The sequence below is a fragment of the Bubalus kerabau genome, chromosome 6 (assembly GCF_029407905.1).
Source record: "Bubalus kerabau isolate K-KA32 ecotype Philippines breed swamp buffalo chromosome 6, PCC_UOA_SB_1v2, whole genome shotgun sequence".
NCBI classification, from domain to species: domain Eukaryota; kingdom Metazoa; phylum Chordata; class Mammalia; order Artiodactyla; family Bovidae; genus Bubalus; species Bubalus kerabau.
The window spans coordinates 121,276,892-121,304,858 of record NC_073629.1 but is presented as its reverse complement, the minus strand read 5'-3'; the positions used below and the strand labels follow the sequence as shown (position 1 = coordinate 121,304,858).

The window sequence follows — 27,967 nt, the reverse complement described above, 5'->3', positions numbered from 1 at the left end:
CTGTGGCCACTGCTGAGTTTTCCAAATGTGCTGGCATATTGAGTGCAGCACTTTCACAGCATCATCTTTCAGGATTTGGAATAGCTCAACTGGAATTCCATCACCTCCACTAGCTTTGTTTGTAGTGATGCTTTCTAAGGCCCACTTGACTTCACAGTCTAGGATGTCTGGCTCTAGGTCAGCGATCACACCATTGTGATTATCTGGGTCCTGAAGATCTTTTTTGTACAGTTCTTCTGTGTATCTTTGCCATCTCTTCTTAATATCTTCTGCTTCTCTTAGGTCCATACCATTTCTGTCCTTTATTGAGCTCATCTATGCATGAAATGTTCCTTTGGTATCTCTGATTTTCTTGAAGAGATCCCTAGTCTTTCCCATTCTGTTGTTTTCCTCTATTTCTTTGCATTGATCGCTGAAGAAGGCTTTCTTATCTTTTCTTGCTATTCTTTGGGACTCTGCATTCAGATGTTTATATCTTTCCTTTTCTCCTTTGCTTTTCGCTTCTCTTCTTTTCACAGCTATTTGTAAGGCCTCCCCAGACAGCCATTTTGCTTTTTTGCATTTCTTTTCTATGGGAATGGTCTTGATCCCTGTCTCCTGTACAATGTCACGAACCTCATTCCATAGTTCATCAGGTACTCTATCTATCAAATCTAGGCCCTTAAATCTATTTCTCACTTCCACTGTATAATCATAAGGGATTTGATTTAGGTCATACCTGAATGGTCTAGTGGTTTTCCCTACTTTCTTCAATTTAAGTCTGAATTTGGCAATAAGGAGTTCATGGTCTGAGCCACAGTCAGCTCCTAGTCTTGTTTTTGCTGACTGTATAGAGCTTCTCCATCTTTGGCTGCAAAAAATATAATCAATCTGATTTCGGTGTTGACCATCTGGTGATGTCCATGTATAGAGTCTTCTCTTGTGTTGTTGGAAGAGGGTGTTTGTTATGACCAGTGCATTTTCTTGGCAAAACTCTATCAGTTACCTTAGGGCAGCTTTTCCTGGGAAATTTTTGGTTATCACCCAGCCAATCATTGCAATTCTAAGATCCTGCATTTTGCTGGTCAGTCTGGGCTGTGCTGTGCACAAGCTCTCCCCCTCCCGGTGGCCCCTCCAGGCACAGTGGCCCCGGCTGTGCCTGCCCTGTGCTGGGCGTGGGCCCCTCACGCTGCCAAGACCAGACCACCCCAGGCCACCCACAGGCCCCTCCTCTCCAGAGACCGCCAGCTGTCTCTGACTCTGGGGGAGAGTCTAGCAATCATGACTCACCATCCTGTCCCAGAAAATAACCTTTGGGTGGTGATGCAAGGAGCCAGTCACCTCCGACCTTTCACTCAGGACCCCCTCAGCCTATCCCAGAGGTGCAGAAGGTGGAGAGGTCAGCCTTCACACCCCTTTATCTGGCTGCCCATTTATCTGCCCCCCAAACCCACGAGCCCAGCCCCCCACGAAAGCTGCTTACAGGGTCTGCTAACAGATCCATCAGCCATAAACACCTCCTCCTCTTGGCAGAGAAACGAGAGGCGAGGCAGAAGCAGCACCACTCCGCACGGGAGGCGTGTTCTGGAGCCGGGGTCTGTGTGAGTCCAGCCTGGAGGAAGGGTCGGAGAGGCCCTTCCGCTGAAGGACAGGCTCCCACAGCAAGGTCAGCAGCCACGCCCTCCGCCCTCCGCCCTCTGCCCTAGGACCAGCCTCCCTGAGGCACTGATGACTCCAGACCAGCTCGGATGGGGATGGAGAGAAGCGCCAAGAAACCAGGTCCCGTTTCCACACGACCACCCCCCAGGGAAAGCAGCAAGGGCCACTCTCCTGGTGGACACGCTCTGGCCTCCTCCTCAGCTACACTCGCCCCCCAGCCAGGGCGCGGGGGCAGCCCCCACGCGGGGCCCTCCGGTGGAGCGTAAGGACGTAGACCTCCTGCAGTCCAGGTGAGCCCCCATCTGCCCCCACCTGGACCTGGCTGGGTCCCGGAAGCCCCCACCCCGACCCTGGGCCAGATAACAGCCCGATTTGGGCAGGGGTGGGAGTGGAGGCGGCAAGACAGCCCAGCAGGGAGGCGACAGACCTGGCCACCAGCTCAGGGTCGGGGGTTACAGGGTCCGCCCGAGGCCACCCAGCTGATGCTTTGCTCCACCAACCTTGGGCGTGGGCAGCAGACAAGTTAGGACAGACAGACAACCAAGAAGAGAGCTGGGGGCAGAGTCTGTCTCAGACTCTCAGAGGGGTGCAGCCCTGAATGCTGGGCCCTACAGCCCACCCAAGGGCCCGAGCCCAGCACACGGTCAGGCTGCACACACGGGGCCACAGGCGGCAGGCGGGGTCCAGGCCGGCAGCAGGCGCCACAGCCCCGTCCAGCTGTTCCATCCCTACGGTGTTTCCCAACGTCCAAGTCTCAGCATCCAGCCCAGCTGCTGCCAAGCGAGGGGCTGGCCCCTCCCCCAGACCCCACCGGAGCCAGCACATCGAGCAGCAGAGGAGAAGGACAAGGGACCCGGGGCGGCGGGCAGGGCACCTCTGACAGCACCCTGGCCCTCGGAGGCAAGGTCGGCCCGTCCAGGGAGTGGTGCCTCCTCGTCCGCCCTGGCCGGTCTGCCTCCAGAACCTGGCGGGCTGCCCCTCAGCAGCCTGGGCAACTGGTGAGAGAGTCAGTTCCTAGGCAAGTTGATAGGGAGTCTAGGGGTCCCCAAGGAGAGAGGGGTCTGGAATTCTCAAGGAGGAAGAAAGGACAGTCTTTGGATTCAACCTTTTGTTATCTTAAAATGTTAATTATGGGAGTAGACCTGGTCTTTACAAGGATGTATCTTGCCTGAGGACAGTGTTACCTTAAGATGTAAATTATGGGAGTGGGTCTCCTTTTGTTATCTTAAAATGTTAATTATGGGAGTAGACCTGGTCTTTACAAGGATGTATCTTGCCTGAGGACAGTGTTACCTTAAGATGTAAATTATGGGAGTGGGTCTGATGAAGTCTTTACAACCTCCAGACCTTCTTTGGCTTATATAACTTCATTGTTAACACTAGCAAGCGGGTACTCTTTCTGCCCCCTTCTGATGCCTATGTCAGAAGCTTTCTCTATCTCCTTTATACTTTAATAAAACTTTATTACACAAAAGCTCTGAGCAATCAAGCCTTGTCTCTGGCCCCGGATTGAATTCTTCTCCTCCGGGAGCCAAGAATCCTGGTGTATTCGCGTGATTCAACAACAACCTTTCATCTTGGGGGCTCGTCCGGGATCCATCAGGACAAGGTAAGGAAGCTTGGAGCTTTAGTTCTTTGTTCTCTTAGCGAACACGTTTTCTGCCGTGCTTTACTAACTCTACGGTGTGCTTGTGTGAATGAATGGCAGGCCCTGCGTGAAGCAAGTAAGGGGCCCTGCTCTGCGGTTCCACAGTGATCTCATACGGCTTATGGCAGAAACCTGTTGGGGCGTTATACCGACCTGCCAATGCCAAGAGGCACCCAATGTCTCCTTCAGGAACCGACCAGAAATGGGCAAAGCGTGTGGACTGAACTCTCCTTTCTCGGTCAAACTTTTCGGTCTCTTTGACCATTTCATAACTCCTTGGTAATTAGAAGTACTAACCTAATCTATCAGATCATAGACTTTCAAGAGACTTGTGATCTATATTGTTACTGTATACTGTGGCTTAGGTCTCAAACTTGGATTGGTAGTCAAGAAAGTGTCTAGCCTCGCTAGGAATCTTGAAAGTTCGGAAGCTAGTTGGAGCTCTAGCTCCCAGAACATCTCTGAGGTTAAAGGTTACGCAGATTGGGACTGCGATGGGTAACGCCGGCTCTTAGTGGATCAGAGGAGGCTGTTATACTGGTGTGGTGATGCTTGGAAAGAACATCTCAGTTTTATGTTCGCGTCGGTCTTATTGTAGTCAGGAAGTGCTCAGGGTCGTGCACAGGTACTCAGGTGACAAATGTTTCCCACAGCGGTTTTAGCTTGGGAGGCATTCCGGAAGGTTACTCTGATTCACCCCAGGTGACATCAGAGGCAAACAAGGTTAAGGGTGAAGAGCTGGACGTCAAGTAGGGATGCTATCAAGTCTACCCCTGGTACATCCCCACCCCATCTCGGTGGTAGAACCGGGAGGGACGAGTACGGCGCCTGCATCGGTAAGGGACAGACTAAGTCCGACCAGGAAGGAAAAGCTTTTGGTGTAACGTCTGTCTACACCCCCATCTAGAGCAGGGAGGGACGCCTCCGATAGAAAAATGGTGCTGGTCGCTTTTTTTCTCTCTTACAGATGGGAGCTAACAATTCCAGCCTCACTCCTTTGAACTGTATCCTGAAAAACTGGGATAGATTTGATCCCCAGGGCTTAAAGAAGACACACCTGGTCTTCCTATGTGATACTGCATGGCCACGGTATCCATTGGAGGACGGCGAACGGTGGCCGGTTGGAGGGTCTCTTAAGTATAATACTGTTCTACAATTAGACCGGTTCTGTAAGGAACAAGGGAAATGGGTACAAGTAGCATATGTGTTGCCCTTTTTCTCTCTGCGAAATATGCCAGACTTATGTCCTAAGGGTATAGATTTGGGCGTGAAACCTTCAGCTCCCTTCTGTCCTCTTACTCTGCCCCCGTGCTGGGGACTCCAAACTGAGATTCAAACTGCCCACATGGAGGTCCAAACAACTCCTGTCTCAGTACGACCTCAGACTACTCTGGTTTCCGTAGAAACTCAGACCATCGAAGTAAGAGATGAGATGGAGGACAGGAGACAAAGAGAAGAGGAAAAACAGGTTTCTCCAATCTATCCCTGGGATCATATGCGCAGAGCAGCCAGAGAGACTGAGGAACAGCCACAGAAGCTGTTGCCTCTTTATGAAACACCCACCGGGAGAAATAATCAGTCTGTGAGAGTTAATAAGCCTTTTTCTTATCAAGAAATACAAAGAATCAAGGAGGATCTGGGAGACTATTTAGATGACCCAGAAAAATATATTAGAGCTTTTAAAGGTGTTACTCTGCTTTATGACCTCACTTGGAAGGATGTGATGTATATCTTAGGACAAATGCTGACTCCTGAGTCAAAGACTCGAGTTTTGGGAAAAGCAGTTGCTTATGGAGATGAATGGCTTGGTAATGAATCAGTAGGGAAGAGGGAGAACGAGATAGCGGCCCTCCCCACTGGGAATCAGGCGGTCCCAACTATAGAACCAGACTGGGACTACAACACAGCTAAAGGAAGATGGGATCAGAATCATTTTGTTAGATGTATTCTTGAAGGACTTAGGCAGGCACGTTCTAAGCCTTTAAACTATGGCAAATTGGCAGATATAGAACAGGAGGAAAAAGAAGCTCCTGGTAAATTCCTAGATAGACTGAGAGAAGGCCTTCGCAGATTCACTGAGATTGATCCCGAAAGTGAAGAGGGAAAAGTGATCTTAAAGGATAGATTTCTCACTCAGTCGGCTCCAGATATCCGCCGTAAGCTATTAAAACAGGCGTATGGACCAAATCAGTCTTTAGATACTCTGTTACAACTGGCTCAGACAGTCTATTATGGTAGAAAATATGAGAAAAAGAAAGAAAGGCAAAAAAAGACAAAGGAAAAGGCGGAAGCCTTCGCCATGGCTATGAAAAACGTTCTTAAACAGCCTGAGAAAAGTGCCCAGAGGGGCCCAGGTGAAAAGAGATGGGCTTGCTACTACTGTGGAAAGGAGGGGCACCTCAAGCGGGATTGCCCTCAGGCATCTAAGCCACCCCCGGCTCCATGTCCGGTCTGCAAAGGACCACACTGGAAGAGAGACTGCCCCCAGAGGCGTAGGTCTCCCGGGTCGGACTCTCAAGACAATCAGGACTGAAGGTGCCCGGGGGTCCCCACACAAGCTCCCGTCCTAATTACACCTGAGGAACCCCGGGTATTAATAGTTGTGGGGGGCCAATCTGTCGATTTCCTTTTAGATACTGGGGCAACTTATTCTGTGCTCACTGAAGCCCCTGGCCCACTTTCTTCCCGATCCGCTTCCGTAATGGGACTGTCTGGACGAGCCAAAAGGTATTATTTCAGTTATTCTTTATCTTGCAACTGGGATTCTGTGCTGTTTTCACACGAGTTTCTGATTGTGCCAGAATCTCCCTCACCCCTTTTGGGGAGGGATATACTGAGCAAGGTCCATGCCTCTGTTTTTATGAATATGGAGCCCTCCCTTTCTCTCCCTTTAGTTGAACAAAATGTAAATCCTAGAGTATGGGCTGATGGAAAATCTGTGCGTTGAGCACAAAATGCTATTCCTGTAGTTGTTAAGCTCAAAGACCCGCACGTATTTCCACATAAGAAGCAGTATCCACTGAAACCTGAAGTTAAGGAAGGGTTAAAACCCATCATCGAAAATTTAAAAGAGCAGGGACTATTAATTCCCTGTAACAGTCCTTGCAACACTCCTATTTTGGGTATAAAGAAATCAAATGGTAAATGGAGACTAGTTCAAGATTTACGAATAATAAATGAGGCTATAGTTCCTTTACACCCCGTGGTGCCTAATCCTTATACTCTATTGTCTGAAATTCCTGAACGGGCCAAATATTTCTCAGTAATTGATTTAAAAGATGCCTTCTATTCAGTGCCTTTGGCGGAAGAAAGTCAATTCCTGTTTGCCTTTGAAGACCCTACGCAGCCAGCTTCTCAATTAACCTGGACAGTTTTGCCCCAGGGATTTCGTGACAGTCCTCACTTATTCGGACAAAGTTTGTCACGGGATCTACAAAACTTTAATAGCTCTAAAGTAGTGGTGTTACAATATGTAGATGATATTTTGCTCTGTGCTGAGACAGAGGAAGCTTGTTCGCGAGCCTCAGAAGATTTCTTAAACTTTCTGGCGGACTGTGGTTACAAGGCATCAAGAGAAAAGGCTCAGCTTTGTCAACAAAAATCTGGGCCTAGGGACTAGGGCCATAGGCCCTGAGAGAATTAAACCTATACTAAATCACCCCCTATCTATGACTTTAAGACAATTGAGAGGATTTTTGGGAATCACAGGTTACTGTCGCATTTGGATTCTGGGTTACGGGGAACTTGCCCGGCCTTTATATAAACTTACGGCTGAAACTCAGCAGGCCCAAACCAACAAACTGGTTTGGTCTCCAGAAACTCAAAAGGCTTTTAAGGTTCTTCAGACTGCTCTCCTGCAAGCTCCAGCTCTGAGCTTGCCCACAGGGTCAGAATTTAATTTGTTTGTCACTGAAAGAAAAGGTGTGGCATTGGGAGTTTTGACACAACCCCGAGGGCCTCACCAGCAACCTGTTGCTTATCTCACCAGCAACCTGTTGCTTATCTAAGCAGAGAATTAGATGTAGTTTCACGTGGGTGGCCCCACTGCCTAAGAGTAATTGGGGCAGCGGCTTTATTAGCACCTGAAGCTTTAAAAATAATTAATGGACAGAACCTTACTGTACTGACTTCTCATGATGTGAGTGGAATCTTAAATTCTAAGGTTAATATTTGGATGACAGACAGTAGGCTTCTTAAGTATCAGTCATTGTTGTTAGAAGGACCAGTAACTAAGCTTAAAGTTTGTGGAAATTTAAATCCTGCCACTTTCCTTCCTGAGAAGGAAAATGAAACACCTGATCACGATTGTTCTCAATTCCTAACTTTAAACTATGCAGCTCGGGAGGATCTAAAGGATACCCCATTAGACAATCCTGACATGGAAATATTTACAGATGGCAGTTCTTTTGATCAGGATGGAAAGCGTAAAGCAGGTTATGCCGTGGTGACTGCTGAACAGGTTTTGGAAGCAAAATCTCTCCCCCCAGGGAACCAGTGCTCAGTTGGCGGAGCTTGTGGCTCTGACCCGAGCTCTAGAGTTAAGCAAAGGGCAGCCGATGGGCCTGATAACCTATGTGAGCTTACTTCTGCTGACTCCAAATATCCTGAGTCTGCCGTTGGATCCTCAAGACAATGTCTTCCTGTCCTGGGCTCACTCCTATGCTGCATTCCACAATCGGTCTAACTGCTGGGTCTGTGGAGCGCTCCCTTCTTCGTCAGTGGAAGGCTTCCTGTGGTGGACATCCCCACTTCAAGGAAAAGACTTTCTCCAAGTCTGTGAATATCTTTGACAACAATCACATGCGATGTTTCTTCTTCATCTGATGACATCTACCAACCCTAAAATGGACTGGTGCAACACTTTGTACTTTAACTATGGACATAATGTGACTTTTAATTTCGATTTTAACTTGTTTTAATGACTATGTTGCCTACATCTGTAATTGTATAACTGGATTTGTTCTAGCCGCATGAAAGCTTTTAAGTTACAAATGGTTGCTCAAACTCCTGCTACTGCTGCAGCTTCCTCCAGCTACTATTTGGGGCCCCTGGATCAGATATCCTCAATATGAGGATTAGGAGAATATGTTGCCTCACCAATTTAGGGACAACGCCCCTTGTCAGCTCGGAAGCAGTTATGGAATGAGAACGACGCCCCTTTTCCCTAGGCAACATAATTCTCCTAAAAGAAAAGGGGGGAATGAGAGAGTCAGTTCCTAGGCAAGTTGATAGGGAGTCTAGGGGTCCCCAAGGAGAGAGGGGTCTGGAATTCTCAAGGAGGAAGAAAGGACAGTCTTTGGATTCAACCTTTTGTTATCTTAAAATGTTAATTATGGGAGTAGACCTGGTCTTTACAAGGATGTATCCTGTCTAAGGACAGTCTTTGGATTCAACCTTTTGTTATCTTAAAATGTTAATTATGGGAGTAGACCTGGTCTTTACAAGGATGTATCTTGCCTGAGGACAGTGTTACCTTAAGATGTAAATTATGGGAGTGGGTCTCCTTTTGTTATCTTAAAATGTTAATTATGGGAGTAGACCTGGTCTTTACAAGGATGTATCTTGCCTGAGGACAGTGTTACCTTAAGATGTAAATTATGGGAGTGGGTCTCCTTTTGTTATCTTAAAATGTTAATTATGGGAGTAGACCTGGTCTTTACAAGGATGTATCCTGTCTAAGGACAGTCTTTGGATTCAACCTTTTGTTATCTTAAAATGTTAATTATGGGAGTAGACCTGGTCTTTACAAGGATGTATCTTGCCTGAGGACAGTGTTACCTTAAGATGTAAATTATGGGAGTGGGTCTCCTTTTGTTATCTTAAAATGTTAATTATGGGAGTAGACCTGGTCTTTACAAGGATGTATCTTGCCTGAGGACAGTGTTACCTTAAGATGTAAATTATGGGAGTGGGTCTCCTTTTGTTATCTTAAAATGTTAATTATGGGAGTAGACCTGGTCTTTACAAGGATGTATCTTGCCTGAGGACAGTGTTACCTTAAGATGTAAATTATGGGAGTGGGTCTGATGAAGTCTTTACAACCTCCAGACCTTCTTTGGCTTATATAACTTCATTGTTAACACTAGCAAGCGGGTACTCTTTCTGCCCCCTTCTGATGCCTATGTCAGAAGCTTTCTCTATCTCCTTTATACTTTAATAAAACTTTATTACACAAAAGCTCTGAGCAATCAAGCCTTGTCTCTGGCCCCGGATTGAATTCTTCTCCGGGAGCCAAGAATCCTGGTGTATTCGCGTGATTCAACAACAACCTTTCACTGGCCAGTGAGAGAGGCCAGAGGTGTACACACAGGCACACACACGCATGTGAGCACTGCACAAACATACCCATAAACACGCAACACACACATACCTGTACTCTGCACACATACATTCAAACACACCACACACACCTGCACATCCTGAGCCACATATGAGCACAAGCCTGCACATAAACACACCACACACAAAGCACATTCATGTGAACACTTGTACACATGCAAACACACATCACACACATGCCTGCCTGTGAACACGTGCATGCCCACACACGTACAAAAACAGGAACACATACACACAAATACACGTTCTGGGAAATTTTAAATATAAATCTGCATTTAAACTCCTAACAGCATTCTGGCAATTTCAGAAATGAGGGGGCCCCACCGCATGAGCAAACAGCCAGCTGTCTTTACTCTTGTGCCTAATAAATGATGAAAATATTTCATCTTCATTTTAATTTGATTCTTAAATTGGGCAGATAAATTCGGTATTCTTTTTTAACTTCTGGGAAATGCTTCAAAAACAAGATAGAGCAGAAAGTTTTTATTTGCAAACACTATTAACCATTTCCTGTTCCAACCTCAGACTGGCTGTGAACTCACCACCCTCCCGGTTTGGGGCATCATTTCCCCCTCCAAGTGTGGGTCAGGGGTCGCTGACATCACCATCCTCTGGCCCCTCAGAAGCAGTTTCGGGTGACCCCCCGCTTCCTGTGCTTCCCCCCCGATGGAAACGTCCCTCCAACGCCAGCGGCCTCTCAGGAGCTCGGGGATCCCCTCTTCCCCACTTTCTCTCCACCCCTGTCCTCCTCCAGCGTCACCTCAGCCAGGCCAGGCGCACCTTGGAAAACCTAGGTCCCCTCTCAAGGCCGAAAGATGGGAGCCCAGTGCCCACCTAGCTGAGAACCCTGCAGGCCCTTTCGCTTCCTTCACTGCTGGCCCCTGGGCTTCTGTGGTTGGTCCAGCAGGAAGCAGCCAGCAGCCAGACAGACCTGCCAACGCAGCACACACCCCACGGCACCAGAGGCTGCGGGGACCAGGGCTGCTCAGTAGGCCCTGCCTGCCGGCTCCTCCCTGCCGAACCCCCAGCTGGATCCGCCCAGGTGGGCCTCAGCAGAGAAGAGCCAAGTGTGCCCACTGCCACGGGGCACAGTGAGGAGCTCAGCGGGGACACGTGGGCACGTGGACCACTGTGCATGGTGTCCTGCCGCAGGGTCCGCCCCACCGTGTACCTTGTAGAGGCACGGCAGGCGCTGGAGGGTGGACGCTTGGGTGCAGGGTGAGAGGTCAGGGAGCTGGGAGGGGCCTCAGAGGCGCAGGGGGCCCAGGGGACCCAGGGATGAGAGCTGGCGGCACCTCAGGGGTAGGAGGCAGGCCGTCACGGGCACGCTGTGCAGCACCAAACACACACGCCACACCCCTCGGTGGGCCGCAGCCACGGCAGCCCCGTGTGCCAGCGGCAGCTGTGCGGGACGCTGGCCCTGCCACCATCACGCCTGGAGCACTCCGCAGTGACCGCCTCCCCGGAGGCCCCACTGCACTGGGGGCCCCGTGTGGCCTGACGGTCCCAGCCCCACGCCTGGGCTTGTGAGAGGCTCACACGTGGGGTCAGACGGTCAGCCCCGTGGTGAGCCCGACTGAAATGTCCCAAACCTGAAGGGGTGAGACCAGGTCACAGGGCCCAGAGGACAGCCCAGCCGGCAGGATGCAGGGAGGGGCAGATGGGGCCTGACCGTCCCTCCCTCCACCCAGGGAGCCTGACCTGTCCCAGCGAAGGGTGGGGACGGGGGCAGGCTGTGTGAGGGGCCGTGTGTGGGGGGACGGTGTGTGGGGGGATGGTCTGTGGGGGGACGGTGTGTGGGGGGACGGTCTGTGGGGGGACGGTGTGTGTGGGGGGACGGTGTGTGTGGGGACGGTCTGTGGGAGGACGGTGTGTGTGGGGGGACGGTGTGTGTGGGGACGGTGTGTGGGGGGACGGTATGTGTGGGGATGCTGTGTGTGGGGACGGTGTGTGTGGGGACGGTATGTGTGTGGGGATGGTGTCTGTGGGGACGGTGTGTGTGGGGATGGTGTGTGTGGGGATGGTGTGTGGGGGGACGCTGCGAGGGGGGAAGCTGTGTGTGGGAACGCTGCGTGGGGGGACGCTGTGTGGGGAGGGTGTGTGTGGGGACAGTGTGTGGGAACAGTGTGTGGGGGACGCTGCGTGGGGGGATGCTGTGTGGGGACGGTGTGTGGGGGGACAGTCTGTGGGGACGCTGTGTGTGGGGACGCTGTGGGGGGATGCTGTGTGGGGGGACAGTCTGTGGGGATGGTGTGTCGGGGGACGCTGTTGGGGATGGGACGGTGCGGGGAGCCCTACAGGTGGACGATGGGGGAAATGGTGGGGGACTGGGTGTGTTTGGATGGGGTGTGTGTGGGGACAGCTTGTTGATACGCAGCGGGAGCTGGCCTGTGGGGACGGCACCCAGAGGCCCTGGGATTCCTGCCCCTTCCCTCATTTCCCAGGGCCCCTCCTCAGGCTCTGGCCCAGTTGTCCTGCTGGTCTTGCCCTCCCCAGGCTCCAGGTACCCTCTCTCTGCCTCCAGTGTCTGTGTCCCCTTCATCCCTCGGTCCCCTCCCACCCCAACCCTCCTGCAGTCAAGGGCCCCTTTCAGCCTGCCGAGTCTGGGCCACCTGCCCAGCCCACCACCCTGGGGCATCAGTGAGAGTGGGGGTCAAGAGGCTGGGAGGGAAGGACCACCAGGAGAGGGGGAGGAAGGGAAGTGGGGCGAGAGGGAAGGAGGCACCATCCGGGCTCTCACAGGTGGAATGGAGGCGAGGGTGGTGAGGAGGCCCCAGGGTCTGACAGCACCCCACTCCTTGCACACCCCACTGCAGCCTGGTCCTCAGGGGACAAAGTGCTCTCCGCACAGCCCACTGCAGCCTGGTCCTCAGGGGACAAAGTGCTCTCCGCACAGCCCACTGCAGCCCAGTCCTCAGGGGACAGAGTGCTCCCCACACACCCCACAGCAGCCTGGTCCTCAGGGGACACAGCGCCCCACACACAGAGCCTCGGGCCTCTGTGAGCGCCCACGTGCCTCCCAGGTCCAGGGTCAGCAGGGACCCCTCCCGCCCTCCACGCTGCCCCTGCGGCCTCCTCGGGGGCTGGCACCTGGGAGTGGCCCCCTGTTCACCACGGAGCCTCCTCCACCCAGTGCCTTGCTTTGCCGGAGATAGTGTCTTTGATGCTCTTTTTCCACCGTTTCAGTTTTCTTTAATGTTTTCCCTTCACAGCAAACCCCAGTGTCAGAGCCAGGGCTGAGCGCCAGCTGTCAGGCAGTTTCTGTCTCTGTCATCTTAGCTGACGAGACCTACGCACCGCACGGCTAATATCAGCAGTTTCGTTTTTCCTGTTTTCCATTCATTAGAACAAAATGCTTAGAGCGAAATGTGGTGAATGACCCAGTGACTTAACAAACGTCGGGGCTGGGCGGCCAGGCCGGGCTCCTGGAAACCCCAGGACCACCCCCAGCACCGATGGGCTCGGGAAGCTTCTGCAGGAGGAAAGAGGTGGAAGTGAGGCTGCCCCCCCCACCCGCCACTGCCAGGGTCCTCCTGAGAGCCAGCCCCCGGAAGCCCCCCATCCACGCAAGGCCAGAGGGACCACCGAGGGCATGGGGAGAGGCCCAGCGCCCTGGGTAGGACGGGAGGCGTGGGTCGCAGGAGGGCCTGGAGGAAAGAGCCCGGAGCCTCACCGCCCACCGCCATCGGGGAGGTTGCCCACCGCCATGAGGGAGGTCTGGCAAGGCAGGGGCCCACCCAGCACTCGCTGCCCCCAGCAGAGCGGGCTCCGGCAGGCCATGGTTCAAGCACAGTGGCGCTGGGACCTGGGCCCAGAGAGGGCAGGGCTGGCCGGGGGAGGGGGGACAGAAGACCCTCCCCCCGCCCAGGGGGCTCCTGGCTTCAGGAAGGGGCAGCAACACAGAAGGAGCCGAGAGCCTCCCCGGGCCAGGGGGGCAGACCCACCTCCTCCTCCTCCGGCCCGTGTCTCGCTCCTCTCCCCCTCTGTCTGTCTCGGTGCAGTGTGTCTCTCCCACCAGGAAGAGGGGGTGGGCTGGGGGCGGGGCCCTCCGCCCGCCCGGGACAGCTTCCTCTCCTCTCCTGCGGCAGTGGAGGCTGTGAGCGGCATGCCGGCGGGCGGGCGCCCTGGGCATGGGGACCCCGCGGGCGCTGTGGCCACTCGTCTGGGCTGTGCTGCAGCTGGGCTGCTGGCCAGGATGGCTCCTAGGTAGGTGGGCCAGGGCTGGGTGGCGCGGGGTCAAGGCCGAGCCTCCCCTTCGCAGTCTCCGGCCAGTGGGACCGGGCCTCCGAGGCCCAGCACGGCCCCCGGCAGGGCGCTAGATGGCCTTGAACAGGTGAAGGGCCCTCTCTGGGCTCCGACTGCTCACCTGCCGTCCTTGCCCGGGGTGGGCCCTGTCCTCGCCGAGGGGTGGGCCCCGTCCCTCTGGGGAGCAGGCAGGAGGGCCCCGCTCTTGCTGGGAGGCCTGAGCGACGGGCAGGCTCGCGCCCTCCCTGTAGGATGACAGCGCCGGCCTGCCAGAGCCCAGACCCCGGGCCCACCTGTGTTTTCCTGCGGGAAAACGGACTGGCCGTTTCCTTGAGGGCACAGGCTGGACGGCCTGACGGTGATTCTGCAATTATGTCAGCGGGGCCCCGGCTCCAGTAACACCCATTCAGCCCCCATCCCCTCGTGAGCCTGGGCCGTGCCCCACTGGGTCTGTGACAGGCGCCCTGGGGCACAGGGCCAGGAGCGTCTGCAGGGCTTCCAGAAGGGGCCTGGCCCCAGCGTCCTGTACAGGCTGTTCCCCGGGAGGCCCTGCAGGCCCACGGCCAGAGCCTCATGGTCAGGGAGGCGCCCCTCCTGGCTCCCCTTGCCCTCAGCCGCCGTGCCAAGTCCTGCCGGAGGGGAACACCAGGGAAGGGGGCTCCCAGTCGGCCCTAGGGCCTTTCCTCTGGACCTCATTGGGCTCCGGGGGCCAGGACCTTGGAAGGGCCACGGGGAGGGGGGGCAGCCCTGACCCCCTGGCCACCTGTCCTGGACTCCAGTGCCCAGAGCCCTTCAGGCGTCTGTGCCAGGCCTGGGCCTGGCCAACAGAGTGGGACAGCCGGACCTCCCTACTCCCCTTCCTCCCCTGGACTTGCTCACCGTGGACAGAGCAAAACTCAAGGCTGTGGTCAGTGGTCCAGGAGTCTGTGGTCACAAGGTGCCCCGTGGGGAGCCCTGGGGGTCCAGGCATGGCGTGGGGAGGGGTGGAGACTGGGTGCATGTCGCCCGGGAAGAAGGGCCGAGGCTCGGGTGGCGGTGACTTGCCTCCCATGACCTGCTCCCCTCCAGGGTCCCTTCCTAAAGAAAGGAAGGATCAGAACGTTAAAGGGGTTGGCACTGGGGAGCTTGGGACAGCTCCCTTAACTGCTCTGAGCGGAAATCTTTCCACCGCAGCTTGGGGATAAAATGCCACTGTACAGTGTCATGAGAATTCCGTCTTGTAAGAACTGTCAGGCTCTGCCTATGACATACTTTTTCTAAGTCAGATTCTTTATTTTTTTCAACTTACAATCTTGAAAAGTATTTGAAAGATACAAAAAAGTACAGAAACACAGCAGTGAACACCCTGCACCCAGTGGCCAACCAGCGACCCTGGGTCAGTGTGCTGGGGCTGCCGTGGTGCCCCCCACCCCAGGCTGGCCACGTGGACCTCAGAAGCCTGTGGGCTGGTGGCTCTGGAGGTGGGAAGTCAGAGGGTCCTCAGGGTCTCAGGGTTCTCTCTGCCCGAGGCCCCTCCCAGCCCCGGGCAGCGGTAGAGATCCTGGGTGTCTCTGGACCTGTGGACACATCACCCCAGCTCTGCTCTGTGTCACACGGCGTGCTGTGTGTGCAGGTCTGTCCATGTCTTTTCCCCATGAAGGACACAGGAACGGTGCGTTAAGGGCCACAGACCAACCCCTCATCTCACCCGATCCTGCCAGCAAAGACCCCGTTTCCCGTAGGGCCACATTCTGGGGGCTGCTGAATGCCTGGGTCTGGGGCCGCACAGCCCACAGCCCTCTCGGTCCACACACAGCAGTCACAGAGCCCCCTAAGTCCCAGGGCAGAGGCCCCGCTGCAGGCCCACCGTTCAGACGCCCCTGCGTCGCGAGCCTGCCCTCTGCCTGGCCCCTTCCCGGATGAGTTGAGTCAAGGACCCCACCTCCTCGGACCTCAGCAGGTGTCCCTCTCCCTGGCTTTGTTGGGCCCAGCATTCTTCTCTTCTTTTTGTAATCAAATCTCTATTTCATTTCCGATATGGAAATCCTTAGAATTAGGATGTTTTGAGGTATAATTGGCATGCCTCATCATATTCATTTCAGGTATACCATGTAATGATTTCACACTTGTATATATTCCAAAACGATCATCAGAGTGGGTCTGGCTAATATCATCACCATATACAGGTACCAGTTTTCTCTTGTAAGGAGGACTTTCAAGATCTACTCTCCTAGGTACTCTCAAATATGCAGTACAGTATGATTAACCCTAGCCCCCATGCTGCAGATCACACCCCAAGGACTTATTTATACCTGGAAGTTTGTACATTTTGACCGCCTTCACCCATTCCCCCACCTCAACCTCTGGCAATGGTCGTCCCTGGTGGCTCGATGGTAAAAGACCCACCTACCAACGCAGGAGACACAGCAGACGCTGGTTCCATCCCTGGGTGGGGAAAATCCTCTGGAGGAGGAAATGGCAACCCACTCCAGTATTCCTGCCTGGGAAATCCCACGGACAGAGGAGCCTGGCGGGCTACAGTCCGTGGGGCGCACGGAGTCAGACATGCCTGAAGCGACTGAGCACGCGCCTCTGGCAAATTTCAGTCTGTTCTTCGTACCCACGAGCTCGATTTTTATCTTGCTTTGTTTTGGGTTTTTTTTGTTTGTTTCTTTGTTTTTAGATTCCACACATAAGTAAAATCAAACAGCATTTGTCTTTCTCTGTGCAGCTTACTTCACTAAGTATAATATTCTCCAGCTCCATCCATGTTGTCGCAAGTGACAAGATTTCATCCTTTCTTGTGGCTGAGTAACCCACTCCAGTGTTCTTGCCTTGAGAATCCCAGTGACAGGGGAGCCTGGTGGGCTGCCGTCTATGGGGTCGCACAGAGTCGGACACGACTGAAGCGACTTAGCAGCAGCAGCAGCAGTATTCCACTGTATAAATGGACCATATCTTCTTTATCCGTTCCTCTGTCCATGGGCACTCGGCTTGTGTCCATATTTTGGCTGTTGTAAACGATGCTGCTATGAACATGGAGGTGTGTGTATCTTCCAAGTGAGTGCTTCGGTTTCCTTCACATGAAAACCGAGTGAAACTGGTGGATCATGTGGTAGTTCTATTTTTAGTTTTTAAGGAACCTTCATACCTCGCACCAGTTTCCAGTTTTCTCCACATCCTCTTCGCCACTTGTTATCTCTAGTCTTTTCGATGACAGCCGTTCGGCATGTGCGAGGGACCGGCTCGCTGTGGTTTCTGTGTGCATTCCCGATTCCTGCTCATCACTGATGCTGAGCGCCTTTCCATGTCCCTGTGGCCCACCTGCACATCTTCTTGGGGAAAATGTCTCCTCAGGTCCTCTGCCCATTTTTTAATCAGATTGTTTGGCTTTTTGCTATTGTTTTCAGAATTTTTTATATGCTCTGGGTATTAACCCCTTATCAGATGTATGATTTGCAAGTACGTTCTCCCGTTTGCTCGGCTGCCTCTTCAGCTTTTGATGGTGTCCTTTGCTGAGCGGGCGCACTTTGGTCTGATTTTGACAGTGTCCTTTGCTGAGCGGGTGCTCTTTGGTCTGATTTTGATGGTGTCCTTTGCTGAGCGGGTGCTCTTTGGTCTGATTTTGATGGTGTCCTTTGCTGAGCGGGCGCTCTTTGGTCTGATTTTGATGGTGTCCTTTGCTGAGCGGGCGCTCTTTGGTCTGATTTTGATGGTGTCCTTTGCTGAGCGGGCGCTCTTTGGTCTGACGCAGCCCCGCACACCTATCTTGGGTTGTGCTGCAGGTACGGGCATTTCTGAAGGACCCAGGTAGGGCGTGAGTGTCATTCACTTGTAGGAGGTCACAGACATGCTGGCCCTTCTTGGGGCACCTGTTGGGGACCCCACAAGGGGGTCATTCCCTCCGGGTCCACTGCAAAGGAGAGGAAGGTCCACCTTTCCCTTTGGGATGAACTGGAGACCCAAGGCAGGGACCCCCCAACCCATGAGCAGTGCTTTCAGCAGCGCAGGTGGGCGTTGCCCACATCAAGCATCAGACAGCAGCTGTGAGATGCGGTCTCTGAGGGCACGCTGAGCCCTCCTCAAGGCTCACAGCCCATCACACCCAGTCCTCCCCCAGGCTCTCTCCCCGCTGACCCTGCTGGGGCTCAGCTTTCTCCTCAACCCTCTTCTCAAAGAGAAAAAAAGGCCTGGGGCCCCTCGTTGACATTCTATTGTTACAGAAATAGCCAACATTTAAACGTTCAATTCATAAATGATAAGAGCCGACTTCATAGGCGTTCCTACCGCAGAGATAAAGTGAGGCCCCGCCCCGGACTCGGGAAGAAGCTTGGCACCGCCTCCCACACCAAGGCTGAACAGGGACACGGGCATCGCAGGACCCAGGGCCCCCAGCTGTCCGCCGCCCCGGGCTCCCGCCCCGTCCTCCGTCTGCTCTGCGCCTTTTCTGGACTCTTGCTCGGAGGAGCCCATTTTTCTCCCTCTGGGGGCAGCCGGGTACCCCATGAGGGTCCACTCTGTGACCCCGCATCCCAGCCCGGCCCCCGGGGCCCCTGACAGCCAAGGCCCTGGGAGGCGAGTGCCCCGTCGGAGCTGGGTCCTGAGCACCCAGAGGGGACGGGCCGCCCACGATCACTGCCCCGCAGGCACCACCCTTGACTGTGGCCCAGCCCGGTAGGGGTGGGGTGGGCATCTGGGAGGAGGCAGCGCTGTGCTGGAGGAGGGGCTGAGAGGCAGCGGAGGTTCGCAGGGTCCAGACGGAGCAGGGCCTTGTCGGCCACCAGCAGGGACCTGCCATCCCAGGGCCTGAGCAGGCCGAGGGCAGCTGTGTAGAAACAAGGCTGGCAGCCCAGGGTCCAGCTCATCCAGTTCCAACTCCATGAGGCCCCACAAAAGGTCACAGATGGTCACCGATTCCGGCTGGGGGGACTGCTGAGGACCTGACCTGAAGGCGGGCAGGCCCCTCTCCCCAGACATGCGGCCCGCCAGCAAATGTCCACACAGGGGTTCAGAGCAGGGGGTGCTGGGGGTGCCACGCAGGAGCGGGCTCACTCAAGGCCTCGGCAGGTGGGACAAGAGGTGGCGTGGGTGTGGCGGGTGGGGGCACAGTCTGGGAGGGCCAGTCTAGGGTGTCTGTGAAGCCCCAGACTCAGGCTCGCCGCAAGTGGGAGTCAGGGAGCACCGACCAGGGACCATGGGCAGAGCAGGGCTGGGCTGGGCCAGCGGGACCAGAGCCAGTGTTCTCAGGTGGTGCACCAGCACCGCCGCCGCACGGCTTTGACGGAATCTGTGCTCAGCTTGTACGTAAAGCAGCGGTGCGGGGTGGGGGGTGCTCCACAGGAGCCAGGAGCCGCCCTCCACAGGGGCTGGGAGACCCCAGGCCTGGAGGAGCATTGTGGGGGAGGGGTGCTGGGGCGGCTGTCTGCAGACCGAGAGCTGGGGCCAGACCCGGCAGCCTCAGGCCTGCCGCTCCAGGCCATGGTTCTCAGGGTCCCATGTGCAAATCAGGAGCCACCCTGCACCCTCCAGCCACACGGCGCCTCCTTGCGAAGGGGGCACCACGTCGGCCTCGACTCCAAGGGGGGTGCGATGGACATCTCCTAGGAGGGGTGTCATCCCCCCACCCAGCCAGCGGGTGGGTGTGAGCCTGTGAGGGCGTGTACACCCACGCAGGCGTGTGGGAACGTGCATGTGTGTGTGTGTCAGCGAGCAGGTCCCTGAACGTGGTGGGGCGGCCCCCGGTGGGCCCTGGCAGGCCGTGGCAGGCCTGGTTGGGGGCATGCAGGCAGAGCTCAGACCCACCCTCAGATGAGCGATGGCCCCGCTGGCCTCTGAGCACCAGTCCCCGAGCTGTGGCAGTACATACAGAGGGTCTCTCGCTCCCCGCCTGGTCAGCAGTGCCCGCCGTGAGGTGGGGGTTCCAACAATGACCCTGTCCTGAGATGGAGCTTGTCCCCCTCCACGGGACACCCCCAGCGGTTACCCACCCCCTCCCCCGCCCAGAGCAGGCAGGACCCAGGGTGCTGGAGCTGGGACCATGCGGCTCAGACCTGCAGGGACTGGCAACTAGGATTCAGCAAGGGAGAGGCTGGAGGCCCTTACCACCTGGGGCAGGGGGCAGAAATGAGGGCCTGGAGGTCAGAGCAGGCCCCAGGTCAGTACAGTCAGAGGACAGAGTCCCACCATGGAGCTGTCTGTGAGAGGTGAGCGTCCTGTCCCGGGACCGAGCGTCCTGTCCCCCGGGGCGAGCGTCCTGTCCCCGGGGACGAGCACGCTGTCGGTGGGGCGAGCAGGCTGTCCCTGGGGCGAGCACGCTGTCCCAGGGGGCAAGCGACCTATCCCCGGGGGCGAGCGCGCTGTCCGCGCGGGCGAGCGTCCTGCCCCGGGGGCGAGCACGCTGTCCCTGGGGTGAGCCCCCTGTCCCCAGGGGCAAGCGCGCTGTCCGTGGGGGCGAGCACCCTGTCCCTGGGGGCGAGCACCCTGTCCCAGGGAGTGAGCGTCCTGCCCCGGGGCCGAGCGTCCTGTCCCCCAGGGTTAGTGTCCTGTCCCCCAGGGCTACCGTCCTGTCCCCGGGGCAAGCACGCTGTCCCTGGGGCAAGCACGCTGTCCCAGGGGGTAAGTGACCTGTCCCTGGGGGCGAGCACGCTGTCCGCGGGGGGTGAGCGTCCTGCCCCGGGGGCGAGCACGCTGTCCCCGGGGGCGAGCGCCCTGTCCCTAGGCCGAGCACGCTGTCTGCGGGGCCAAGCGTCCTGTCCCCGGGGGTGAGCGTCCTGCCCCGGGGGCGAGCGTCCTGTCCCAGGGCCGAGCGTCCTGTCCCCCGGGGCGAGCGTCCTGTCCCCGGGGACGAGCACGCTGTCCCAGGGGGCAAGTGACCTGTCCCCGGGGGCAAGCATCCAGTCCTTGGGGCGAGCGTCCTGTCCCCAGGGGCGAGCAGGGCTCGGGGGCAGAAGCACGCGGCAGAGCCTCCTCGTTGGTGGGGCTGAGGGAAGGTGAGTGACCGGGGCCGGGGGCTGTCCCTGCCCACCTCACGCCCGCTCTCCCCACAGAGGCCTCCAGCAGGCCCTGGAGCGCCCTCACCTTCTCTCCCGCCCTGCTGGTCGTGCCCGAGGGAGCGAATGCCACCTTCACCTGCAGCTTCTCCAGTAAGCCGGAGCGCTTCGTCCTCAACTGGTACCGCAAGAGCCCCAGCAACCAGATGGACAAACTGGCCGCCTTCCCTGAGGACCGCAGCCAGCCCAGCCGAGACCGGCGCTTCCGCGTCACGCCGCTGCCCAATGGGCAAGAGTTCCACATGAGCATCGTGGCCGCCCAGCGCAATGACAGCGGCGTGTACTTCTGCGGGGCCATCTACCTGCCACCCCGGACGCAGATCAACGAGAGCCACAGCGCAGAGCTCGTGGTGACAGGTGTGGGCGCCGGAGACCCTAGCGCGGGGCAGGCCCCAGGGCTGGGGTGGGAGCCACCAGGGCAGGGTGGTATTGGGGTCGCCAGGCTCCGTGCCAGGCCTGCATCCCACTCCCAAGACTGCGGTGACCCCCATCCTCGCCCTCCACGGCTGGAAGCAGCCCCCAGATCCACTGTCCTTGAGGAAGGGGGCTGGCAGGGAGGCCTCTGAGGGTGACCTTGTGCTTGGAAGCCCTGCCCAAGGGCAGGCTTGGAGACCGTGTGTGTGGGCCTAGGACTTGGAGGAGCGGACCGCTGGGTGCCCAGCTCTGATCCCTGTCCTCCGGCCCTGCAGAGGCGGTCCTGGAGCCGCCCACGGAGCCCCCCAGCCCCCAGCCCAGGCCTGAGGGCCAGATGCAGAGCCTGGTCATTGGCGTCACAAGCGTCCTTCTGGGGGTCCTGCTGCTGCTGCCGCTGATCTGGGTCCTGGTTGCGGTCTTCCTCAGGGCCACTCGAGGTGACGGGTCCCTGAAGGCACTGCTCCCCGCCTCTGCCCCCTGCCCCCTCCCTCGCCTCCTGCCCCAATCCTATCCCCTCTGTGTTCCCCATCAGGGAGGGGCTGGACTGGGCCTCCAGGGCCGGGGATCCCCTCGGAAACCCCTCTGCTGGGCCTGCTGGGTGCTGCCCCTCCCCAGGGCCTGCTCTCGGGAAGGGGGGGAGGGAAGGCAGCCCCCACCACGGCCGTCACCCGGGCTGGACCTCAGCCAAGGCACTGAGCTCTTCTAACCGCCGGGCACCCGAGGTGACAGCCACAGTGACATGCCCGCGTGGGTGTCGTCTCGCCAGGGGACCACGCCTCCCTCCCTCAGATGTGTGAGGGGACGTGCAGGGACCACTGACGGTGCACCCTGTGGGCCCCATGGCGGCTGGCGGAGGGCCGCTGGGCTGGGCCGCACAGGACGCCCAGGAGCCCACCGGGCCCTGGGGCTCAGACAGCTCAGGTCCCAAGAGGGCTCTGGGGGCTGGTGGGGAGGCCAGAGGATCCGGCACCTTTCTCGGGGCCCAGGGACCCCCGAAGCCCCAGCTCACGACTGCAGGGCCTTGGGGCTGCCTGACTCGAGTACTTCTCTGCAGGGGGCTGCGCCCGCAGGAGCCAAGACCAGCCTCCGGTGAGTGTCCTTCCCTTCCCACCACAGTCAACCGGTCAACCGGGCAGAGCCACGCCCCTCGCCCAGCATCACTGCCTGTTCCAGGAGGGGTGTGTGTGTGTGCACTCGCAGGCACGCGCGGAGACCGATGACCATCCCTCCCTCTCTCCCCTAGAAGGAGGGCTCCCCCTCTGTGCCGGCTGTCACAGTGGACTACGGGGAGCTGGACTTCCAGTGGCGGGAGAAGACCCCGGAACCCGCGGCTCCCTGTGTGCCGGAGCAGACAGAGTACGCCACCATCGTCTTCCCAGGCCGCAGGGCGTCCGCCGACAGCCCGCAGGGGCCCTGGCCACTGAGGACCGAGGATGGACACTGCTCCTGGCCCCTCTGACTGGCTTCACAGGCTGGGCAGAGTCCTTCAGACCCTCCGCCCAGAGCCAGGGCTGACCGCGTTCCCTGGAGAGGCATGCGGTGGAGAGATGGGTGGGCCACCGAGGGCTTGAGGCCAGCCCACAGGGGACCTCCCGGCACCTGCCAGCGCCTGCCAGCCCTGCCTGGCTCCCGTTTCAAGGCTTGCAGCAATCCGGGGGCAGGAAGCATCATTGTCCCTAAGGGCAAGGGAGGGAGCCTCGCCCAGGACCCCGGGCCCAGCCCTGGACTGAGCTGCCTGGAGCCACCCTTATACACACCCACTGCCTCCCAAGGGAGCCTGGGGCCTGGAGACTGTGCCGTGGCGCAGGCCGGTAGACCCAGCACTCGGGTCCCTCGAGGGGCGCATGGGGACGTGCACGAGGTCAGGGTTCCCCATGGCCTCTGGCCCCCCCCAGGCCCGGAGAGAGCCAGGACAGCAGTGGGCCCTCTGCCTGCAAACACACCAGGCCTTCGTGCAGCCCAGGAAACAGGCAAAGGAGGGAGCTGGCAGAGCTGCAGTCCGCCGCTGAAACTCTCCTGGGGGCGCAGGGTCTCCATGCATCTGCATGTCTCCTGGATTCCCATTCACGGTGCTACTCAGAGGGGTATCAGCCAGGCTCCCCCCAGGGTGCTGGGCAGGTCCCCTCCCGAGGCCTGCACACGCGCTCCGGCCATGTGGCTAGGGTCAGCTCGGCCTGGGTGGGGGGCATGTATCCCATGCAGGGGTCCACACGCCCTGCCCTACTCTGTTACACTGTAATTAAAGAGTGAGAACACTCCAGGAAAGGCCCGGAGTTTCCCTGCTCGCTGTTGGGGGAGGAGCAGGGAGGGGCTGGGCAGGGCTGCAGACAGTGGAGGACACAGCACCCCTGCCTCGCTACCCAGGAGCACACGGGCCTCCCAGGCCCGACGGGAGCTGAAAGCCCTCCCCCAGGACCCCGTCCAGCCTCCAGAGCCCTGCCCCGGCCCTATACCGTCAGCGCGCCCCCTGCACGCCCCCACAAGCCGCCTGCCGAATGCGCCGCTGCAGCCCCACAGGCCCCGCGTGAAGCCAGCAGCAGGCTCCAGTCCGCTCCATATGGCGGTGGATGCCCCTGACCAACAGGACAGACACCCCAACCCTGGGCCCGGAGCACAGAGGCCCCTCGAGCCCACACCCTGTGCCTGCCGCCCTGGACTGCCCCAGGCCAGGGGAAAGAAACCGGGCCGGGACCCCAGCGGGAACACTGCCTGGGAAGCTTCGCCTGGAAAACCCGGCAGGTTCTGTGGGGAAACTGCTCCGGCAACAGTAGAACCTAGTCCGTGGCAACTGTGACGTTAACATCCAGAAATAAACGGCTTTCATACACCCAGCAAGAACCACTCTGAAGAAAAAGTGATAGAGAATATTCCGCCGACGACAGCACCCAGGCGTAGCTCTCACGAGAACAGCGCGAAGCCGCAAGGGCAGCGTGGAGCACAGGCGTGGCACTGTCCGAGACGTCAGTTCCTCCGAATTTAACACGATCCCGGTAAAACCCACATTTCTGCAGCTGTAAGGTTCACTTGGAAAAACAAACAGGCGAGTAACAGCCAAGAAAACCAGGAAAGGAAAGTGAAAGAAGAGCAGCGTCGTCAGATCTGAAACTCGGGGTCCTTAGAGCAGTGGCGTTAGCACATGAAAAGCCAGGAACAGGGCCCACGGGGAGCTGCGGGCTCTTTCAGGTGGTTTAGGAAGTTTTAAGGGGGACCGGTCTTGCTCCCCCTGGCTTCCATCAGTCCCAGCCCCGTTGGACGCAGGAGGAAAACCAGCCAGAACCTCACGGGGAGGGCAGAGATGGCTTCCCAAGGTGCCGGGAAGAGAGGATGGGGAAATTCAAGTGTGAATTGGGGGAAACCCTGCAGCGTGGGAGAAAAATCCTCACCCGCACACTGGGGACAGTATTTAAATATCACGCAGGAGGCTAATACTCCAGTTACAGGAGACAGCAAGATCACAGATACAGGGGGGAAGTAGGGGAGCAAATGACACGCACACGCCAGCCACGTGTCGCATGTACACATGTGCACACAGGGAAAGGATGCTGGTTTTCACTCAAAATCAGAAAACTGCAGGTCACAGCCACACCTGTGAACCAGCCAACGCGGAGAGCTTGCTCACACTCCGGGCGACTATGCCGGGAAGAGGCCCTGGTGTCGAGGGTGAAGAACCTAGACACCAGAAGGGGCAGGGGGTGCGCTGACAGGGACGGAAGCCCCAGGGGTTCACCGTGCTGAGGGCAAACAGTGGGGCGGCAGAGGCCCCCAGGCCTGGACTCTGGGCGAACTGGCTCTGGGCCACCGTGTGCAGGGGTACCCAGCCCAGGGTGCAGAGCAGGCTGGAGCCGCGTCAGGAGCCGTGGGGGCCGCTAGAGCGTCAGAGACGCCACAGTGAACACTGAACATTTCCCTGATTCACACACTCTGAGCAGGATTAAAGACCACGCGTTCATACTGATACTAGAAAGATTTCAAAGACAAAAGAGCGGGCAGCAGGGGGCCGGAAGTGGCCCGGCCGCGGGCGGGCAGAGCCGGCGCCTGGCAGCCTCGCCCAGCTCAGCGAGACCGAGAGCGGCGCTCAGCGCTGAGCATCCGCCTTCCCGTAATGCGGCCCCGCGCCCCACTCACTTTTTCCGTCCCCGCTCGCGCCGGCGCCCGGCACCGCGCCCACCCCCGCCCACGCGGCCCATCGGGCCTGTCCCTGCAGCAGCGTCTGCGCGGCTCCAGAGCCGCGGGGTGGGGGGAGGGGGGCGGGGGCCTCGGGGCTCCCCGCCCCCCGCTGGAGACCTCCCGGCGCTGCCAGCCGAGCCCACCCTGGAGCCCCTCTGCCCAGCAGGACATCCCCCACCTCGTCCCGGCTGGAGACCTCCCGGCAGGACACCCCCCGCCCCTCCTCACCAACCCCCCCCCACCTGCGCCCTCCTGACCCAGTCTGTTGGGCTCTAGGGGCCGCCAGACACCTCAGCAGAGGAGCCCCAGGTCCGTCCCCCCTCCCCGGACTGCTGGCGGAGGGTGGGGCTGTGGCCGAGGGTCTCCAAGGGAACCCAGCTTAGGCCACTGAGGCGGGGCTGCCGTAGGGGCGGGGCCTGGGCCTTCAGCCCTCGTGGTCGAAGGCGCCTGCGGTCCTGTGTGGACTGAGGGAGGCCCCTGCGGTCTGCGGTCCCATGTGGACGGAGGGAGGCCCCTGTGGTCTGCGGTCCCCCGTGGATGGAGGGAAGTGCCTGCAGTCTGGGTGAGGTACCTACGTGTTTGGAGGCTTCAGAATGTGGGGACCCTCCTAAAGGCAGACACAGAGGTGGGGGGCCCTCCCTGCGGCCCTGTACCTCCACCCAGATGGTCTGCCCCACTGCTGACGGGGGCCCGTGTCTGTAATCCCTGAGCCCCCCACTGTGGTCTGGGGCACACTGCGCCCACCGCAGGTCAAGGCCGCCTCTGACGTGTCACCCCCCCAGCCCCGCACCTCAGGCCCGGTCGTCAGAGCATCAGGAGGCTCTCAGCCGCCTGCTCCTCGGGCAGGAAGAGGCCCTGATGGCTCTGATCACACATCCAGGCAGGTGGCCCCAGCCTCCCGACTGCCCTGGACATGCCAGCCCCTGGTGGCCCGGCCACTGGCCACGGGAGCCACACACCAGCCTCCCCAGGTCCCTTAACTCAACCCAGCCAGGGTCCCAGCTCCCCTAGACTCAGCTCCTACTGTTCCTTCGGGCAAAGCGTGGCCGACCTGAGGGCGTGGTCTGGGCGGGGGAGGGGGTCCCCTTTGGGGTCCCTGCCTTAGGTACAGCTGGACCACCGTTCCCCCAACCCACAGTGGCAAAATCCACGATCGTCTTCTGTTTTTATGCTTTTATATCAGTCCGAATTCCAAAAACCAAATTCTATTATTTAGTCACTTAAAACCTAAATTAATTTTAAATTCTGTCCACCCACATTCACAGCAGCGTTGTTCGCAGTAGCCACAGGATGGAAGCCACCCGGGTGTCCCGACTGACGAGGGATAAACAGAGTACGGCCCGTCCATTCGACAGAGAAAACAGGGAGGAAGTTCTGAGCCGTGCTAACTGTGGATGGACCTTGAGGACACAGTGCTCAGTGACATGGGCCAGACGGAAGGGGATGGACACCTGCAGCCTGCTTACCTGCAGTGCTCAGAGCAGCCAAACTGTAAAGACCGAAAGCAGACTGGCAGGTGCCAACAGGTGGGGACGAAGCGGGGGAGTTAGTGTCCAGGGGGGACGGTCTCGGTTTAGAAAGATGCAAAGGCTGGGGGCTCTGGCAGAGACTGCTTTCCCGCCTCCCCCCAGGCTTGGTGGAGGGGGGCCTGCAGAGGAGACGGAAGGGAAGGCATACGCTCCCTTCCCCCACGGATCCATGCAGGGACAAGGGCAAGCGCAAGGTCACGGTCGCCTGGGAAGGGCAGGGTGGGCCACTGTGTGCCCACCAAATGGGAACAAGGAAAAGAGTGTGCCAGACAGCAGCCTTCTCATTTGCAGGCACAGCATGTGAACTACCGCTCCTTTTAAGAAAATAGTCTGCTATCATCTATTAAAATAAAAAACTACAGAGATTTTTGCTCAATCACCCCCACAGTTGAGAACCCATCCTGCAGAAATGAGAGTCTCGGTTTGTAAAGACAGACGTTCAGCGGGGCGCACTGCAGCTTTGTCTGCAGCAGCAATAATAATCACAACAACATGTGATTGTCCCCCTCTACATGTGCCCAGCAGGAAACGGGCTGGCCCAGGGCACGGCCCTGCTCTTGAACCTGTAGAGCCAGCACTGAGAAGGCAGAAGCCAGGATGTGAGTCTGTGCTGCTGTCTGGGCTCCACAGGAAACGGACGCAGGATGGAGGTCTAGGGGTGAGGGAAGTGGCCCCGCGCCAGCACCAGACCGCAGGGACAGGCCCAGCCCAGCACCTCCGCGCGAGGGCCGTCAGCTACTGGACCACAGACACGCAACCGCTCCAGTCGGGCGCAAAGAGAAGCACCTCTGTGATCTTCCAGTTTACTCCCTCCTTTGCGAGCCTCAGGAGGGAAGCGGGCCGCCGTCATCTTCAGGGCAGAAAGGGGTGGGGAGAGACTCTGAGTTGACAGATTAAAACAAGCACTTGTAGCCATTGAAATTGCTTTAATCACACGCAGTGGAAAACATTCAAAAAAG

At 57.8% G+C, this 27,967-nt stretch overlaps 2 protein-coding genes across 5 annotated transcripts; both read left to right on the top strand.

Moving 5' to 3' along the window:
* The first annotated feature begins 1,728 nt into the window (after positions 1-1,728).
* On the top strand, positions 1,729-8,290 carry LOC129655801 (uncharacterized). Of its 3 annotated transcripts, XM_055586661.1 has the most exons (4): positions 1,729-1,928; positions 3,114-3,247; positions 4,254-5,821; positions 5,920-8,290. In XM_055586661.1, the coding sequence occupies exon 3, from the start codon at positions 4,254-4,256 to the stop codon at positions 5,817-5,819; it is 1,566 nt and encodes a 521-aa protein (XP_055442636.1). In that variant the 5' UTR covers positions 1,729-1,928; positions 3,114-3,247; the 3' UTR covers positions 5,820-5,821; positions 5,920-8,290. The 3 variants fall into 3 exon arrangements, with proteins under 3 accessions (XP_055442636.1, XP_055442637.1, XP_055442635.1); XM_055586662.1 differs by lacking the exon at positions 3,114-3,247 and having other exon boundaries at positions 1,730-1,928; XM_055586660.1 differs by lacking the exon at positions 1,729-1,928 and having other exon boundaries at positions 2,615-3,247.
* A 5,421-nt stretch (positions 8,291-13,711) lies between these two features.
* Positions 13,712-23,566, top strand: PDCD1 (programmed cell death 1). Of its 2 annotated transcripts, none has more exons than XM_055587066.1 (5): positions 13,712-13,831; positions 20,896-21,255; positions 21,588-21,749; positions 22,367-22,401; positions 22,559-23,566. In XM_055587066.1, exons 1-5 carry the CDS (start codon positions 13,756-13,758, stop codon positions 22,769-22,771), a joined length of 846 nt encoding a protein of 281 aa, XP_055443041.1. In that variant the 5' UTR covers positions 13,712-13,755; the 3' UTR covers positions 22,772-23,566. The 2 variants fall into 2 exon arrangements, with proteins under 2 accessions (XP_055443041.1, XP_055443040.1); XM_055587065.1 differs by having other exon boundaries at positions 22,556-23,566.
* The last annotated feature ends 4,401 nt before the right edge of the window (positions 23,567-27,967 follow it).

Coding starts and splice junctions, on each gene's coding strand:
- LOC129655801 (XM_055586661.1), top strand. CDS start 4,254: ATGGGAGCTAACAATTCCAGCCTCACTCCTTTGAACTGTATCCTGAAA.
- PDCD1 (XM_055587065.1), top strand. CDS start 13,756: ATGGGGACCCCGCGGGCGCTGTGGCCACTCGTCTGGGCTGTGCTGCAG. Junction 21,256..21,587: donor CGCAGAGCTCGTGGTGACAG/GTGTGGGCGCCG, acceptor CCGGCCCTGCAG/AGGCGGTCCTGGAGCCGCCC. Junction 22,402..22,555: donor GGAGCCAAGACCAGCCTCCG/GTGAGTGTCCTT, acceptor TCTCTCCCCTAG/AAGGAGGGCTCCCCCTCTGT.